An 18,250-nucleotide genomic window follows, 5' to 3' on the forward strand; every position below is an offset into this window, starting at 1 on the left:
ACTTGCAACAGACAAAAAGTACAAAGCAAATGTCTATAAATAGGTGAATTGAGATATATATGTAAAATAGAATATTATTCAGATATTAGGAATGAACAAACAAAAGCTACATGCTAACACCTGGATTAATCTATAAAACAACTCGACTAGAAGACACCCAGACAAAGGAACACCTGGGTGGCTCAGTCGGTTTAGCTTCCAACTTCAGCTCAGGTCATGATTTCATGGTTCATGAGTTTGAGCCCCACATTGTGCTTGTTGCTGTCAGCACAGAACAAGCTTTGGCTCCTCTGTCCCCCTCTCTCTCCCCCTTCCCTGCTTGTGCACTCTCTCAAAAATAAACATTAAAAAAAAAAAAAAAAAGGCACCCAGACACAAAAGAATATATAGACTCTGCTTGTGCTGTCCAATATGATGGCCACTGACTCTATGTGGCTATTTATATTTAAATCAATTAAAATTAAATGAGATTTAAGATTCAGTTCCTCAGTTAAGCTACATTTCAAGTGCTTAATAGCCACACATGAATATTAGCAACCATATGGGTGCTGATATCAAGTATTTTCGTCACAGAAAATTATATTGGACAATGATGATCTGTATAATCCCCTTTAAATAAAGTTCAAAATCGAGCACTACTAAACTAGTATTTCAAGACATGATAGTGGCCACTAACCTTTTTTGGGAAGGAGTGCAGGAGAAGTAACTGGAAGAGAGAAATGAGGGGGACACTTCTAAGGTACTGGTTGTTGTTGAATTACGTTCCCCCCAAACATGTGTCCAAATCCCTAGTACCCAGGAATGTGACCTAATTTGAAAATAGGGTCTTTGCAGATATAATCAATTTAAGATTAGGTCACTAGGGTGAGCCCTAATCCAACATGACTGGTGTCCTTATAAGAAAAAAATACCATGTGAAGACAGACACGCAGGTAGAAGATGGCCACATGATGACAGAGGCAGAGACTGGAGTGATGCATTCATAAACCAAGGAGTGCCTATGATTGCCTATAACAACTAAAAGCTAGGAGAGGGACAATAGCCCTACAGACAACTTGACTTTAGTTTTCTAACCCCTAAAGCTGTGAGACAATAAATCTGTTGTTTTAAGTCATCTAGTTTGTAGTATGTAGTTATGGCAGCCCCAGGAAATTAACATGCTGGTGCTATTCCATTTTTTTAACCTGAGGGATGTAAGATCTTTTGTACAATTTTTGTGTTCATTATACTATATGCATTTACACCCAGAGAACCAAACACTGGAGAATACCAGCATCTAAGTTGGGAGGAGAGGATCAGAATTGAAGGGTTTTAGAGTCCTTTTCTTGTTGCAGAGGCAGACAGCATGTAGGTATACTTTAGTTTTTAAATTACATGTAAAAATGTGGCAAAATGCCAATATAAGCACAAAAAAATAGAAATAAGGTATATAACTTACAAACCAATTAAAAGAAAACAGAAAACTAAAAATATACAAAAACAATTAAATGGTTCCACTTCTAATAATAGTGGAGTAGCTTATGTTGGATTAGCCCTCTCGTAGATAACAATTATGAACTATTTTAAGGCACTGGAGAACAAAAAAATCAGGTAGAAACAGGACAGAAGCTGATCACTGAAAGAAGCAAACTGCACAGGGTTCAATTTTCAGCTTTATGGTTTTATTGCCTCAGGGTATTCCTCAGTCCTTGTAGAACAAGAATAAAACTTAACCCAGGAAGTGAAACTGTGTGGCTTAAGGCATCATAGACAGAGTTTGAATCATAGAAGCTAGAAAGTGGAGCTGGGGAAAGGAAGTTTTGAAAAAAGAAGGGTATTCCAGAAGAAACAAGAAACCAACAGAAGGAGGATCCTCGAAATCTACAAATTCTTAGTTGACTTCTAAACTTTGCATACAAAGGAGACGATCTAAGATTCTGAGTGAAAAACCACAGTTCGGAAGTAAAAGAAGTAAGCAACTTTAGCTACTGCCTGCTGTGGAAGAGGCAGAGGTTGGAGATTAGGTCTATCAGGTAACTGCCTTCAAAAGAAAAAAAACAAAACAAAACAAAAATCCAAAAAATCTGCAGTGTACATCCACAATATCCATATACATCAAAAATCACTTGATTTGCAAGGGGAAAAAGAAATGTAACCCAACAGTCAAGAAAAATAGCCAATTGAAACTAATCCCCAAGATAACTGAGCTGTTGGAATTAGGAGAAAAGAATTTTAGAAAATTTGTATTTTCAAGGACTTAAGGATGAATGCATAGAAAATCTCAACAGAGAAATGAGATCTATGTAAAATCAAAACAACTAGGAACACCTGGGTGGCTCAGCTGGTTGAGCGTCTGACTCCTGATTTTGGTTCAGGTCATGATCCCAGGATCATGGGATGGAGCCCCACATCAGGCTCTGCGTTGAGCATGGAGCCTGCTTGGGATTCTCTCTCCCAATCTCTCTCTCTCTCTCTCTCTCTCTCTCTCTCTCTCTCTCTGCCCTCCGTCCCCACCTCTCAAAAAAAATTAACACTTAAAAAAAAAAGTTCATTCCTTGAAAAAGATCAAATAAATCGATAAATTTCAAGTTAGACTGATCAGGAAAGACAGGAAACAAAAATTACCAATATCAGTAACAAATGAGGAAATATCACCACAGATCCTACAGAAATAAAAAGTACATTTGGTATATTTGACAATTTAGGTAAAATGGACAAATTTCTTGAAAAACACAATTCTCTAAAAACTGACACAAAATTAAAATCTGAACACCTATATATATTAAAGAAAATAAATCTATTATCAAAAAACTTCCCAGGAAGAAAACTCCAGGCCTAGATAGTTTTACCAGTGAATTCTCTAAAACATTTAAAGAAGAAATAATATCAGTCTTGGAGTGAATTCAACAAAATGGTGGAGTAAGCAGCTGCAAACACCCATCCTTCCACAGAAACACTGAAACACACACAGAAACCATCAGAAACAACTTTGTCCAAAGTCTGAAAAACATTTAAAGGTTCACAGCAACTAAGCAAACATTAAATCAAGAAATAGACAACATAAAAACAGTAGGAAAGGGGCACCTGGCTGGCTCAGTTGGTTAAGTGACTCTTGATTTTGGCCCAGATCATGATCTCACGGTCCTGGGATCGAGCCCCAAGTCAGACTCTGAGTTGACAGCATGGAACCTGCTTGGGTTTCTGTCTCCCCCACTTTCTCTCCAACTCTCCTGCCCATGCACATATGCTCTCTCTCAAAATAAGTAATAAATAAACTTAAAAAAGAACCAGGAGGAAAGCCTAGTGGTATTTTTACTTGCCCTTTCTTCACCACCTCCTTGACTTGGCAGCAGTCTTGAAAACAACAGAGAATGTTCCTGGTATGGGACTCTGGACCCTAGTTCCAGATGGAGTACAGTAGAAATTACAAATTACTGTGTTTGTTTGTTTTAGTCTGTCTGGGGGCTACAAAAAGGATGGATACAAGGCATATGTCTCTGTTTTGCCTTGCTCAGAACCCATTTAGGAACAAAAAGCAGTGGGCATTGCTCAAAACATTTTAAGGTGAATAAAAAAAAAAAAAAAAAAACACACAACAAAACATAGCCTGGAGCAAAAGATTATAGTTGAGACATACAAAAGACTACCTAATAAACACCTAGAAGGAAAACTCCCAGAAACTTTCTTCAGGAAATTAGGGCATTCAAAAGCACCTGCACATGCCCTAGGACAGGATGCACGCTAAGAAAATACCTGAAAAGACCCTAAGCTTTCACCACTGGCTGATTTGTAGGCCCAGTGCAAGCCTGGCTAAATGCTGAGGAGCTTCAGCACAGAGCCAAACTGCAAACACTAAGAAAAGGTTGTTTTGTTTTGTTTTGAGCTTCTGGTAATCAAGGCAGTTCCTGGTAAAACACTAGCTGAACACAAGCTAAAAGAACAGAGATTCAGGAGTGCCTGGTTGGCTCAGTTGGAAGAGCATGTGAGTTCGAGCCCCATGTTGGGTGTGGATACTATTAAAAAAAAAAAAAATTAAAAAAATAGAGACTTAGATACTTTGAGGACCAGACATGTATTTTTTGCAAAAATACAGTTGATCTTGGAACAACACAAGTTTGAACTGTGTGGGTCCACTTTTATATGGATTTTGATAAATACAAATACAGTACAGTACTATAAATGTATTTTCTCTTCCTTATGGTTTTCTTCATTTTTTTTCTGTAGATTATTTAAGAAAATAGTATATAACACATATAACATACAAAATATGTGTTAATCGACAGTTTATGTTATTGGTGAGGCTTCCAGTCAACAGCGGGCTATTAGCAGTTAAGTTTTTGGGAATATAAATTTCTGATTGCGTGTTGGGTGGTGTCAGTGCCCCAACCCATTGGGTTTAAGGGTCAACTGTAGTTTGGAAAAGCAACCAACCAAACAGACAATTACAACCTTTAATAATAACAGCAAACTGTGGGGAAGAGATATAATCTGATTTCCAGAGGTACTGTAGTATTTGGTAGTATTTGCATACCCAGTTTTCAACAACAACAAAAACAAAGAATACAAAGAAACAGAAATGTATGACCCATTTGAAGGGAAAAAAAAAATGAATTAAACTGTCCCTGAGAAAGCCTAGATATTGGACTTCCTGGACAAGGACTTTATATCAATTGTCTTAAATAAGTTCTAAGAGCTAAAGTATATTATGGACAAAGAACTAAAGGAAACCAGGAAAGCAATGCATGAACAAAATGAACTTATCAATGAAGAGATGGAAAGTATGAGAAGCCAGCAAATAGAACTTCTGGAGCTGAAAAGTACAACTGAAATGAAAAATTCATTATAAAAGTTTAACAAATTTAAGCAAACAGAAAAAAAAGAATCAGCAAACTTGAGGATAGGGCAATTTATCCAGTTTGAAGATCAGAAAGAAAAATGGAGAAAAGCAAGCAGAGGCTAAGAGACCAGTGGAGTACCATCAAATGCAGTAAGGCAGGCATTATGGGAGCCCCAGAAGGAGAAAGGGGCAGAAAGAATATTTGAAGAAATAATGGCAAACAAATAGCCCAAATTTGATGAAAGATATGAACCTATGCATCCAAGAAGCTCAACAAACTCCAGGAAGAAACTGAAAGAGATCCACATTGAGACACATTATAATCAAACTGTCAAAAGCCAAAAACAACAAAAGCAGCAAGAGAGAAGCAATTCATCATGTATAAGAAATTCTCAATAATAAAATTAATAGCTTAATTTTCATCAAACCATGGAGGCCAGAAGGCAGTGAGATAACATATTTAAAGTGCTGGAAAAAAGACCTATAAACCAAGAATTCTATATCCAGCAAAACTAGTCTTCAAGAATGGAGGAGAAATGAAGACTTTCCAATATAAACAGAAGGTAAGGGAGTTTGTTACTAGCAGACCTGCCTTACAAGAAATGCTAAAGGGAATCCATTGGTTGAAATGAAAGAACATTAAACAATAACGGAAAGCTATATGAAGAAATAAAGAGAATTTGTGGGAAGTAGGTCTTTGCCTTAATTTCATTCTCTTTGAAAAAGAGGTAATTACTGCAGAATAGGCAAGAACTCAGTAGTAGGAGTTAGGATACTTATATATGAATCATGCCCCATCATTTTGAGACTGAGAATCTGGAGGCAAATTACTTAATGTTTAGAAGACTACATTTTTATGTAAAATGAAGAGAATATTCTGACTCTCACAGAGCTGTTGAGATTAGTGTTTTCTTAAACATTAACTGAATTAAAAAATAAACATATTATTCTCTCTTATTCTGTATTTGTTCATTCAACTAGCCACAATGTTTTACTACTTATAATATTAATTATATGATGACTGCTATTAATTGAGAGCTGAGTTTTTAACCAAGGCAGTCTGAATCCAAAGTCTGCACTCTATACCACCATACTATGTGGTCCCTACTTCCCCTGTCTGGTATACAAAATAGATTACAGAAGATATTTATGATTGGCATGGGTAGTCAGAGTCTGATACTGGTCTATAGAGAACAGCAGCAAAGAATGAGACAAATCATCATGGGGGTACATAGTGTGGGTAAGGAAACTACCATTCCTCAAGGCAAAAAGTCACAAGATTTATCCTGCCTTTTACCACTATTTGTCAGGCAGTTACAATGTCATGCCGGAAAGAAAAAGAATGAAAAGAGGCTTGAGAAGTTATTTAACCTTTTTTTTAAGTTTTGCTAATAAGTCTGCACTAAAATACCACTTTGCTTCCATGGTGCAGGGTCAATAAATCACCCACTCTTCTCTCACCCAAATGGCCTTTATCTTTTTTTTTTAATTAAAAAAAATTTTTTGAGACATGGGGAGGGGAAGAGAGAGAGGGGCACAGAGGACCCAAAGCGGGCTCTGTGCTGACAATAGCGAGCCCAATGAGGGGCTGGAACTCACGAACCTCGAGATCATGACCTGAGCCGAAGTCAGATGCTCAATCGAGTCACCCAGGCACCCCCAAATGGCCTTAATCTTAATTTCCCTTACTTAGCTTTAGAGAGATGGGTCCTGCTAGCTCTAACATATTCTGAGTTTGTTATAAGTATATTCTTCAACAGGCAATCATTTTAGTGCCAAACACCAGGAGCTAGGTGCTACTGAAAAAAAGACAAAACAACAACAAAACACATGATCCTACTTCTCAAGGGGATAATACACAAGCAGATAAATATGTTTGGTATGGTACAGAGGAAGGCTAGAGAAGGCAGCAGTTAGCTCTCTCTAAAAAGGGTAACTCTAAAAGTAATGACCAAACAACAATGCCTACAAAATGTCAAGTCTCTACGGTTCAACCTAAGAGATGATATTTGAGCTAGTTCTTGTTGGGTGAAAGGGGAAAAAGAAGAGTATCAGAGGAAACTGCAGAGGAGACCAAATTCCTTAACTTAACATGGAACACTGTGGGCTGTCAAACTTATTTATATAAAGCATCAGAAAAAAAAAACAAAAAACCCACGCACATAACACTTTGATTTTTCTTAGAATTAGAGCATTACATTCTTACCTCATATGACAAGTAGTTTAAAGTATCTTTTCCTGAATTCTTTAATAGCAATCTTTTTGCCAAACTGAAGAATCACAAAAATGTAAAAACTCTCCAAATCATAAAACAGCCAGAGGTAACAAAATGTTAGAAACTCTGGTACACATTGCATTATACATATCTCAGATTTCCTGGGTCAGCTAGGAACCATAAAAACTGTGAAAGCTCCTCAAGGGTGGTTATTTAAAAGTTATAATTTTGTGTGGCATTTTCCATGGGATTAAGTCATGAGTGGAAAATAAAGGCTGCCAAGTCTGAACTACTTAGATGCTCAGTGGTGTTTATCTTTTAGTGGTCTTGATAAACAACTTAGGTGGCAGGTTTTTTGTTTTTATTTTTTGTTTTTGTTTTTAACTCACAAAAGTTCTTTCATTTGTTTAACTCATTATTATGTGGCTGCTAAGCAGTGAGCTAGACCTTGAAAAACCATGTTGGGAAAACAAGATGGTCAAAAAAACTTGCTTCCATTTAGGTTGCAGATTTACTGCCAACTTTATTTAACCACTGAATTTTGGTTATAAGACTAGAGTTTTTTTTTTTTCTTATTTTTTTTTTTTTTTTTAAATTTTTTTTTCAACGTTTATTTATTTTTGGGACAGAGAGAGACAGAGCATGAACGGGGGAGGGGCAGAGAGAGAGGGAGACACAGCATCGGAAACAGGCTCCAGGCTCTGAGCCATCAGCCCAGAGCCCGACGCGGGGCTCGAACTCACGGACCGCGAGATCGTGACCTGGCTGAAGTCGGACGCTTAACCGACTGCGCCACCCAGGCGCCCCTATAAGACTAGAGTTTTGATGAATCAAGTCCACTGCCAGACTCAAATTCCTAAACTCCTAATAGCACAGAGTATGCTCTTTAAAAAAAAAAAAAATTTTTTTAATGCTTATTTGAGAGAGAGAGAGAGAGAGAGCAAGCGCATGAGTGGGGGAGGGGCAGAGAGAGAGGGAGACACAGAATCTGAAACAGGCTCCAGGCTCTGAGCTGTCAGCACAGAGCCCCACGTGGGGCTTGAACTCACAGATCGAGAGATCATGACCTGAGCCAAAGTTGGAGGCTCAACCGACTGAGCCACCAAGGAGCCCCCAGGGTATGCTCTTAAACAATTGCATTATGTGAGAGATCAAGCAAATACACAGAAAATAAATCAGCTGGGCTATTCTATGCTTGTTTAGCCACATTTTCCTCCCTACACTCTAGTCTCCACATTCCCATTCTCAAATCTCCAACAACAAATACTTTATTGGAATATATTAAGACTTCTGTTGTCTTTAAGGTTAAAGATGTCATTGAAATAGTTAAACTTCTTCAGTGAAGCTTAAACCATTTTCTAAAATCACTGTTTTGTTTTTCCCTATGGTTATTAAAAAGCACAGTCTGTTATGGAAAAACCAAAATAAAAGCATATGACACAACTAAATAGTGGTACAGCCAGGAAACTATTCGATGTGAATAAAAAAGTTCTCTTTAACCTATGGAAGAAAACAGTTTTTCCTTTAAGAAGAGGGAAAGACTTAATTTATAGAAACAGCCCATTAATAATCAGATAGAAGTGCTTGTTTTCATAGTTCCACATTTAACTTGTAATATTCTTGTTTTTTGACAGAGAGAGAGAGAAGGAGAGAGAGAACATGTATGCACAAGGGGGAAAAGTGCAGAAAGAGAGGGAAAGAGAGAATTCCAAGCAGGCTCCGCACTAGTGGAGGATTTGCGGGGCTTGATCCCATGAATCGTGAGACTATGACCCTAGATGAAATCAAGAGTTGGATGCTTAACTGACTGAGCCACCCAGGTGCCCCTAACTTATAATATTCTTAATTCAATACTACTTGAAATAAAGAAAAATTAGGAAACCAAAATCTTCTCCTAGCCTAGGGTTAGAAAACTTTTTCTGCAAAGGGTCAGAAAATAATTATTTTAGGCTTTTGTCCTTGATTCAACTTCCATAAGAAAATGCAAACTCTCAAAAAAAAAAAAAAAAAAAAAGAAAATGCAAACTCTCCTTTAAACAAGGAAACAATATTTCTGAAACTCAGGGGTAGGAGGTTAATAGGAGGGAGTAGGAGTGGATGAAGTGGTAAGAAGGGGAGCAATTAAAAAATACAGATACAGTGAAGTAGGAAAAGGATTAACTCCATTAGGTTACCTTCTGTGGATGTGAATTCTTCTTCTATTGAAGTATTTTTTATACCCAGGTTATCATCACTATCACATTCTGTAAGGCAGAATAAATACAAATATATTTCTGAAACAGTTATTGTGCCATCATTTATGTAGTCTCAAACAATATTATTTTCAATCACTTCTACCATAGCAAAGCTTACCAATTACAATTCATTAGTATTGTACCACTTTTCCTATAGGTTTCCTTTTTAAAAATGCTTACCAAATACTACTTAAATAAATCAAGGGGGAAAAAAGGCCAATGAAATTAATTCAATTTCAGCTCTATATTCAAATTATTTGAAAAATTTATTTTAGCACAACTGTTAATGAATCTAAAATTCTATTATTAAAAAAACCTAGAAATTAAGAAAAGCTAGTATGCTTGTTTAAATCTAGCAAATAAACTCCCAAGTTTAAGTTACATGAAATCATCTTAAAATTTCTAAAATGATGAGATAAAGTTCTTCTATATTTTGACTATCATGCATCATTGCCATAGAGACCACAGGCTTAAATTAGCAATACTTCTTCATGGCACAAACTCACTTACCTGATGTCTTATATACTTTCATAATGAAAAACCTAAGTCTATATAAAAATGATATGACTGATCAGGTATTGCAAAAGTCACTTAAAATTTGAACCAGTGAGCAAAGACTTGATTTATCACTTTAACTACATTTAAATCAATATATACATCATAGTGACTGAATCAGAAATTAAATACCTGAATATAAGTCACATGGACATATTTGCTTTTGTGGAAAATAGGTAAAAACTTAAATATACATTTAAAAATTTAAGATTTTTAGTATTTATAAATAAAAATCACTATATTTCACTTATATTTCTTTGTTGCAGAAATTTGTTGTAAGCCATCTTTTGCCATTCCAGCAAAAATACTAATGCTGTTTTTATAATCTGTTATGTACACTTACAAACTCAAATATTTCAAGCTATGTTTTAGGGAAATAAAACTTTACATATACAATCTGAAGAACAACAAATTAAGCCTTAAGACATTAGGAACAATGAGAAAGTACCCAAGGTTTCTGTTATTTCAATTCAAAAGCAATGCCAGTCAAAAGCAGAATGTTTTAACTGGACTAAACAATTCATCATTGCATACAAGGCTTAGGCAAAAGTGTAGGTTTGAATCACAAGGATTAGCATGACACTAGGTTGCAAAAATTAAAAAAGGTTTTCTTTGCCTCAGTCAGCCCCACCTGTAGAACAGAGAAAATCATGAATATTCTTTCCTGTTTTCATTGACTTACAAAGAATTAATTGTATCACATAGATTTTTAGGATGGTGTCCTAACCAACAACCTGTAGATAGTCTCAGTAACAGGCTGAAGAAACAACTGGAAGACTTTTAGAATTAAGTTCAACAATTATTTTATATAATGACTACTGGATACAGCATGATGCTACTTCTGTCAGCCACATTTTCATGACATGGGTGAACTTTTATGTTTCATACTTAAGATGGCTTTAAAAATTTGTGTAATTGGGGGGGCGCCTGGGTGGCCCAGTCAACCGTCCAACTCTTGATTTTGCTCAGGTCACGATCTCATGGTTCCTGAGTTTGAGCCCTGCATCGGACTTTGTGCTGACAGTGTGGAGCCTGCTTGGGATTCTGTCTGCCTCTCTCCCTGTCCCTCCCCGACTTGGTCTCTGTATCTTTCTCAAAATAAATAAAAACTTAAAAATTTTTGTGTAATTGGTATGATTCCATAGATACCAATGATACTTAGTGCTTCCTTCCATCCATTCATTCCAAAATGATGACATACACCAAACAGATATGACAAAGTCCTAGGCCCTATGGTACTCAGATTCAACAAAAATTATCTTGAAGCATAGTAAAATCTGCTTTCAGACTGAATTAATTCATAATATCAAGTTCAACCTTGAAAAAATATTCTAGGGAAGTTAATACTTTACATAAAACTCAAAGAAGATGTTTAATTACTAAAGAACTATAAACAACTGAACATACAAAACTATGTTTTTAAAAAGAAAATTTTACATAAATCAATATTCTTCAACTAAACTACAAGATACATCTAAGTTCTGTTATATAATTAGATCTCTAAGAGCCCATAGAATTCTTTTTTTTTTTTTTAATTATTTAAAGTTTAGTTATTTAGAGAGAGAAAGAGCAAGTGGCAGGGGAGGGGGCGGGGCAGAGAGAGAGGGAGAAAGAGAATCCCAAGTGGGGAGATCATGACCCAAGCCGAAATCGAGTTGGAGGCTTCACCCACTGAGCCACCCAGGCACCTCCAGAACTTTTTATATAAGCAATTGCCACCAATGGAGAAAGAAAAAAGAAAGAAAGGAAGAAAGAAAGAAAGAAAAAGAAAGAGAGAGAGAGAGAAAGAGAAAGAAAGAGAAAGAGAAAGAGAAAGAGAAAGAAAGAAAGAAAGAAAGAAAGAAAGAAAGAAAGAAAGAAAGAAAGAAAAGAGAAAGAAAGAAAAGGTAATGTAGAAATTCAGCCATTATAAAGTATGGCTAAGATAGGGGTTTGTTTGTTTTTATGAAAGATATTAGGGAACTCACAGTGCTGATCACTTTCCTTGGCTGTGTTTGATATATAATCAGCAATACCAAAACTCACAATCAAATCTTTTAATTTTCTGTCCACCCCCATACATCTTCCTAAATGTTATTTTTGTTAAACTCTCAGATTTGGTATCTTTATATAAACTCTGCAATTGTGTTGTCAACACTACAGCAAAACGTCTTTATCTTTTTCAAGAATGGTTAGAGTCAATAATTCGCACTGGATTCTCTACATCATAAAATCAGATATTTGTATCAGTAAAAGGCTCAGCCTTACCAGAAGATACTGATAAAGAGAAAAATACTTGCTGTGTGGCCACAGGTAGCTTATTTTAACCTTTCTGGACCTCCACGAAATGGGATGATCTTAACACATCCTACCTCACAGTGTTGAAAAGGTAATTAAATAACATGTGGAAGTTGTTCTTTTAACATGTTTAAACATATTCAACCACTACAAATATAAAAAGCAGCCAGGAGAGTGGCTGGCACATTGTAGGCCCTCAATAAAGATTAGTTCCTTTTCTCTCCTTAAAAACATTTAAGTGACAAGTTATATCTGCATCTTCGGAATATGAGTCGAGTTAGAATGAACATATATTTGTGAATAAAATGTAAAAAAAAAAAAAAAAAAAGGTCTAGAGGAAGAGAAAGTATACCTGGCTCCTCTGATTAGGATTACTAGAAAGGATCCATGTTTCTTGGCAAGTTTTTTTTTCATTTTATTTTTTAAGTATGCTTCACACCCAGCACGGAATCAATGCAGGGCTTGAGCTCACGACCCTGAGATCAAGACCTGAGTAGAGATCAAGAGTTGGACACTTAGGGGCACCTGGGGTGCTCACTCTTGATTTCAGTCAGTGGACTGACTCTTGATTTCAGCTCATGTCATGATCTCATGGTTCCTGAGATTAAGCCCAGCATTGATTGGGCTCTGTGCCGAGAGCATGGAGCCTGCTTGGGATTCTCTCTTCCCCTCTCTCTGCCTCTCCACTGATGATTTCTCTCTCAAAATAAATAAACATTAAAAACTAAAAGTGCCAGATGCTTAAATAATTGAGCCACCCAGGCATCCCCTGTAAAATTTTAAATGAGTGAGAACAACTGGGGCGCCTGGGTGGCTCAGTTGGTTGAGCGTCCAACTTTGGCTCAGGTCATGATCTTGTGGTTGTGGGTTCAAGTCCCATGTCTGAGCTGTCAGCTCAGAGCCTGGAGCCTGCTTCAGATTCTGTGTCTCCCCCATCCTCTCTGCTCCTCCCTTGCTTGTGCTCTCTCAAAAATAAATTAATAAACATTTAAAAAAAGTGAGTACAATATAAAATAGAACTAATGAAGGATAAGAGGGCCAAAGGTGTCAAATTAATAGATGTTTTAAAATAGCTCTACAGAGATTTATATATTTATCATAGCTGTAATCAAAATGTAGGTGATTGAATCCTGAGGCTTAGAAGGAGAGAGAATTTAATTTACAGGGCAAAAGCCATGCCACGTTCAAATCTCAAATTTAGTCTAAAGGGTTATGTTGCCAGAAAGAGTAAATGACTTACTCTAAGTGAGAGATTTTTTTAATATATGAAATTTATTGTCAAATTGGTTTCCATACAACACCCAGTGCTCATCCCAAAAGATGCCCTCTTCAATGCCCATCACCTACCCTTCCCTCCCTCCCACCCCCCCATCAATCCTCAGTTTGTTCTCAGTTTTTGAGAGTCTCTTATGCTTTGGCTCTGAGAGATTTTAAAAAGTACCAGTAGTAAAGCTACTTAGCTGTTCCCTCCCTACCAAGCAAAAAAAGTAATATCTTATGGTGAACTGACTTGACATTTATATAGGGAACCAGCCACTCAGACTGTATTTATTTCTATTGTGAAAAATACTTCCTGAAAAAAACCTTCCATTAACTGAAAAACTGGCAAAAACTAAAGATACAACATTGTCACAGATTCTCATGACACTATTCAATAGATTCTTGTTTATATAGGAAGCTCCAGTTCAGTAATATCACTTTCTGGTCCTAACAATAGAAAATTTCTGAAAAATTATAAAGAAATAACAGGTTCAAACTTCTATCATTTGTTTATGCTATGATGGAGATTTACAAAACCTGAAAAATCAGCAAACTGCCTATAAAATAATGACTAATATGAGAGAACTTCTCACTGTATGTTACTTGCAGTATGAATTTTTGTCATATTCTAAAGAGTTTTGTGGGTTAATCGGTAACTAGGAGCCTTGAGACCACAAAGCCCCTGAAATTGTATTTGATATTGCATATACAAGTTTTTTTGTTTTTAATTTTAGAGTGAAAGGGGTGGGGCATCTGGGTGGCTCAGTCAGTTAAGCATCCGACTTTGGCTTGGATCATGATCTCATGGTTTGTGAGTTCAAGCCCCACATCAGGCCTTCTGCTGACAGTGTGGAGCCTGCCTGGGATTCTCTCTCTCCCTCTTTCTCTGCCTCTCCCCAACTTGCATGTGTGTGTGCTCTCTCTCAAACAAACTTTAAAGAGAGAGAGAGAGAGAGAGAGAGAGAGAGAGAAAGAGAGAGAGCATACAAGCAGAGGAGGGACAGAGGGAGAGGGAGAGAGAATCTTAAGCAGCTTCCACCGTCAGTGACGAATCTCTTGTAGGGCTCAATCTCAGGACCCTGAGATCATGACCTGGGCCAAAATTAAGAGTCAGATGCTCAACGAACTGAGCTACCCAGGTGCTCCTATACCTGTTCATTTTTGAGGAAAGAAACATAGCTTTTTGTCAGATTTTCAGAAAGGTCCAATGATTTCCACCCCAAACGGTCTTATTTTCAAATCTAAAGATAGGAACACTGTGCTAATAAGCTAGGAGGGAGGAGTTACCCTGGCATTCTTGTGGTAACCAAAAGTACCTTAAAGGCCTAAGAAGAATGACAGTATTTGTGGACACTGAGAAATTTTCTAAATCCCAATACATATCAAATATCATTTTTAAACAAACGCTATTATTCTACTATTTTTCAAAGCCATTTATTAGGAAAGGTGATGGAATAAAGTTATCCAAGGACTGTTCTTTTTCTTATTATAAAGTTCACTACTAGTCAATTTTATGTCTTTAAGCCTTCCATAAAGAAAAAAATTTGTCTTCAACTGAATCTGAACATATTGTGATTCAGTATACCTTGTTTTTTTGAATTTTTTTGAATTTTAGAGTTAGCTACGTAAGTATCTTTAAATCTAGGTCTAAATGAAAACTCATGATTGAAGGATTCTACACATCTTTGGCCACTTAATTTTAGTAATTTTCATTACTTTTAAAATGTAGTGGCTGTAGCACATGAAAAGATGCTTGGGCACCTGCGTGGCTCAGTCGGAAGTGTCTGACTCTTGACTTCCACTTGGGTCATGATCTCATGGCTCATGAGTTCGACCTCCATGTCAGGCTTTGCGCTGATAGTGCGGAGCCTGCTTGGGACTCTGTCTCCCTCTCTCTCTGCCCCTCCTCTGTGTGTTCGCTCCCTCTCTCTCAAAATAAATAAACTTTAAAAATTTAAAAAAATTAAAAGATGCTCAACATCACTAATTGTTAGGGAAATGGAAATCAAAACCACAATGAGATCCCACTTCATACCAATTAGGATGACTACTATAAAAAACAAACAAAACTTAGAAAACAACAAGTGTTAGCAGGGATACAGAACACTTGGAACCCTTGTACACTGTTGGTAGGAATGTAAAATGATATAGTCACTATGGCAAACAGTATGAAGTTTCTCAAAAAATTAAAAATAGAATTAGCATATGATCCAGCTATTACACTTCTGGGTATATATTCAAAAGAAATAAAAAGCAAGGTCTTGAAGAGATATTTGTGCATCTATGTTCATAGCAGTTATTCACAAGAGCTAAAACATGGATACAATGTAAGCATCCACTGATGGACAAACAGATAAGCAAAAAACAGTCTGTGGGTTCAGCTTTTGGCTTTGTCCAGCAAGGCTGAGGATGGCAGAAAGGAATGCTCAAGATTCCATGCAAGTCAAGAGAGGTGAGAGGGAGGCTTAGGGAAGTCTCTTCGAGCTGCTCTCAAGCTCCCATGTTTATTGAGCAGACACTGAGGATAACATTGTGCAATACTCAGTGGGCTACATGCCACTAAGAATGTACAGAAAACGTGCAGAAAAACAAGTTAAGACAGGGTAAAATATTCCATGTGATAACATGGTCTAAGGAATTTGTGAGCATAGGCAGGACCTAACCCCTAGGTATATATTAACAAAGCTTGGCTGCTGTTTTCAGCAAGGCCAGAAAGCAGTTTTCTGCTTTGCAATGTGTTCCCTTATAATCTCTTAACCCAGGACATACCTATTTGATTTCCCACAAAAGTCTATACATACAATGGAATATCATTCAGCCTTAAAAAGGAAGGAAATTCTAACATTTGCTATAACCTGGATAAAGCCTGAGGACATTATGCTAAGTGAAACAGGGCAGCCACAAAAAGACAAATGCTGTATGATTTCACCTATATGAAGTACTTAGTCAAAATACTGAAGAATGGTATTTGCCAGGGGTTGGGGAAAGGGGAGTGCGAAGTTACTGTTTAATGGGTATAAAGTTTCAGTTTGCAAGATGAAAAAAGCTCTGAAAATGGATGATGGTGACGGCTGCACAAAATGTAAATGTAGTTAACACCAGTGAACTATATACATACACTTCAGAATGGTTAAGATGGTGAATCTTCCATATATTTTGCCACAATAAAAAATATTAGAAAAAACAGAAATAAAAAGTAGTGGCTAGGAATCATATTTTTTTCTTATGGTAGTAATAATAAAAATAGCTGCTATTAAATACCCACAGTACTTTATATGCTGTGCTAGACATTTTATACGTATCATTAATTCTTACGACTTTATAGATATGAAAAGTGAGGCTCAGAAAAAGTTCAGTAACTTGCCTGAAATCACACAGCACGGAGGCAGCAAAGTTAGCATTCAAACCAAAGCCCATGCCCTTCTTTTATGCACTGTAGTACAATCTCTGCATTTCATAAAAATTCAGAATAAAGTACACAGGTGCCCTCAAAGAGCCGTAAATTCATAAGAGCACTGATTATGAACTGATTAAAAAAAAACAAAAAAACCACACACACCTAGAGCATAAGGGGCACTGAGAGGGGAACAATCAGAATATAATAACCTATATCTTACCTCCAACCCTAATACACCCATGCAGACCTACTTATATGCAGCTCTCATTCCAAATCAAGTTGGTAAGAAAGGCAAACCGATAATAAGTTTCACGTTGGAAATTACCACAGAAATGTTTCCCAAATCAGCAGCATAAGAAAAGGGAAAAAAGGTGCTCTAGGGTGGCAGAAGGTAAAAATTTAGGTATTTCACAGGATATTAAGTGGATGTTGTTAAGGACTGGGGACAGGATGGCAAAAAAATAAAAGAAAAAGATTAAAAAAAAAAAAAAGAGCAGCCAGATATAGAAAAAGCAAACAGATGAAAACAAAAATTACAGAACAGGAAGATAAAATTCAGTACTAAAGAATGACATAAATATGCAAAACAGAGTTGATTTTCCTTTAAAGAGCAGAGTTGGGCTAGTAGATTAAAGATTCCTAACTTGGCAGAAGTAAACTGATCCACTGTAATGAGTGATTAGAGCAAAATTTTTCAGAATGGGTTTTCAATCAAAATGTGGCTCCAAAAATGTTGAAAGAAAAAAATACCTAGGCGGACAGCAGAGTTGGAAAATTTAAAGCATATAATAAAGGGGCGCCTGGGTGGCTCAGTCGGTTAAGTGGCCGACTTCGACCCAGGTCATGAACTCACAGTTTGTGGGTTCAAGCCCCGCATCGGGCTCTGTGCTGGCAGCTTACAGTCTGGAGCCCGCTTCAGATTCTGTGTCTCTCTCTCTGCCCCTTCCTTGCTCATGCTCTGTCTCTGTCTCTCAAAAATAAATTAAGTGTTAAAAAAAAAATAAAGCTTATGATAAAAATGCCAAAGATACGTTTTCATTGAGGTCATTCATCAATATCTTCAAATCTTATTCATGACTGGAAGCCATTAGGATATTTAAAAATTATTCTTTTGTTCTTTTCTTCTATTCACATTTACTTCAGAAATTATGAAAAAACTCATCTGATTCCCTAGAATTACATCCTTTCTTAAATGCTTGGTAGTGAAAGTGGAACATTAGCACGTCCTTTCATTGAACAATATCAGAATGTCAGAGAAGAGAGTTTAAGTCCTGGGAATAGGACAGGAAGGTACCTCTTTCAAGGAACTAAACCTCTCTCAGGGCTTCATTTCATCCCTGCCAATCTCTTAAAATGATCTTTTTTTTTTTTAATTGCCATAGTATTATTTATTCTTTCTGGTTTAATCTATAAGCAATTAGCTTTCAGAAAAATTGAAGATAAATTTGGAATTTCAGAAATAGTGAAAATCTGGATTCTGAGCTTTGCAAAATTAT

The 18,250-nt window shown here is 36.6% G+C and overlaps 1 protein-coding gene across 4 annotated transcripts in view; it reads right to left on the reverse strand.

The window, feature by feature from the left end:
• The window catches only part of ZNF451 (zinc finger protein 451), an 88,653-nt gene that overhangs the window by 3,937 nt on the left and 66,466 nt on the right, over positions 1-18,250 (reverse strand). For all 4 annotated transcript variants that reach the window (XM_047101628.1, XM_047101626.1, XM_047101625.1 and 1 more), the window contains one exon: positions 9,206-9,274. In XM_047101628.1, the coding sequence (XP_046957584.1) occupies positions 9,206-9,274 (69 nt within the window). The remainder of the gene's footprint in view (positions 1-9,205; positions 9,275-18,250) is intronic.

This window comes from Lynx rufus, unplaced genomic scaffold (assembly GCF_022079265.1).
Source record: "Lynx rufus isolate CCGP_SWC_20201006 ecotype Redwood Valley unplaced genomic scaffold, mLynRuf1.p SCAF_6, whole genome shotgun sequence".
Classification (NCBI taxonomy): Eukaryota; Metazoa; Chordata; class Mammalia; order Carnivora; family Felidae; genus Lynx; species Lynx rufus.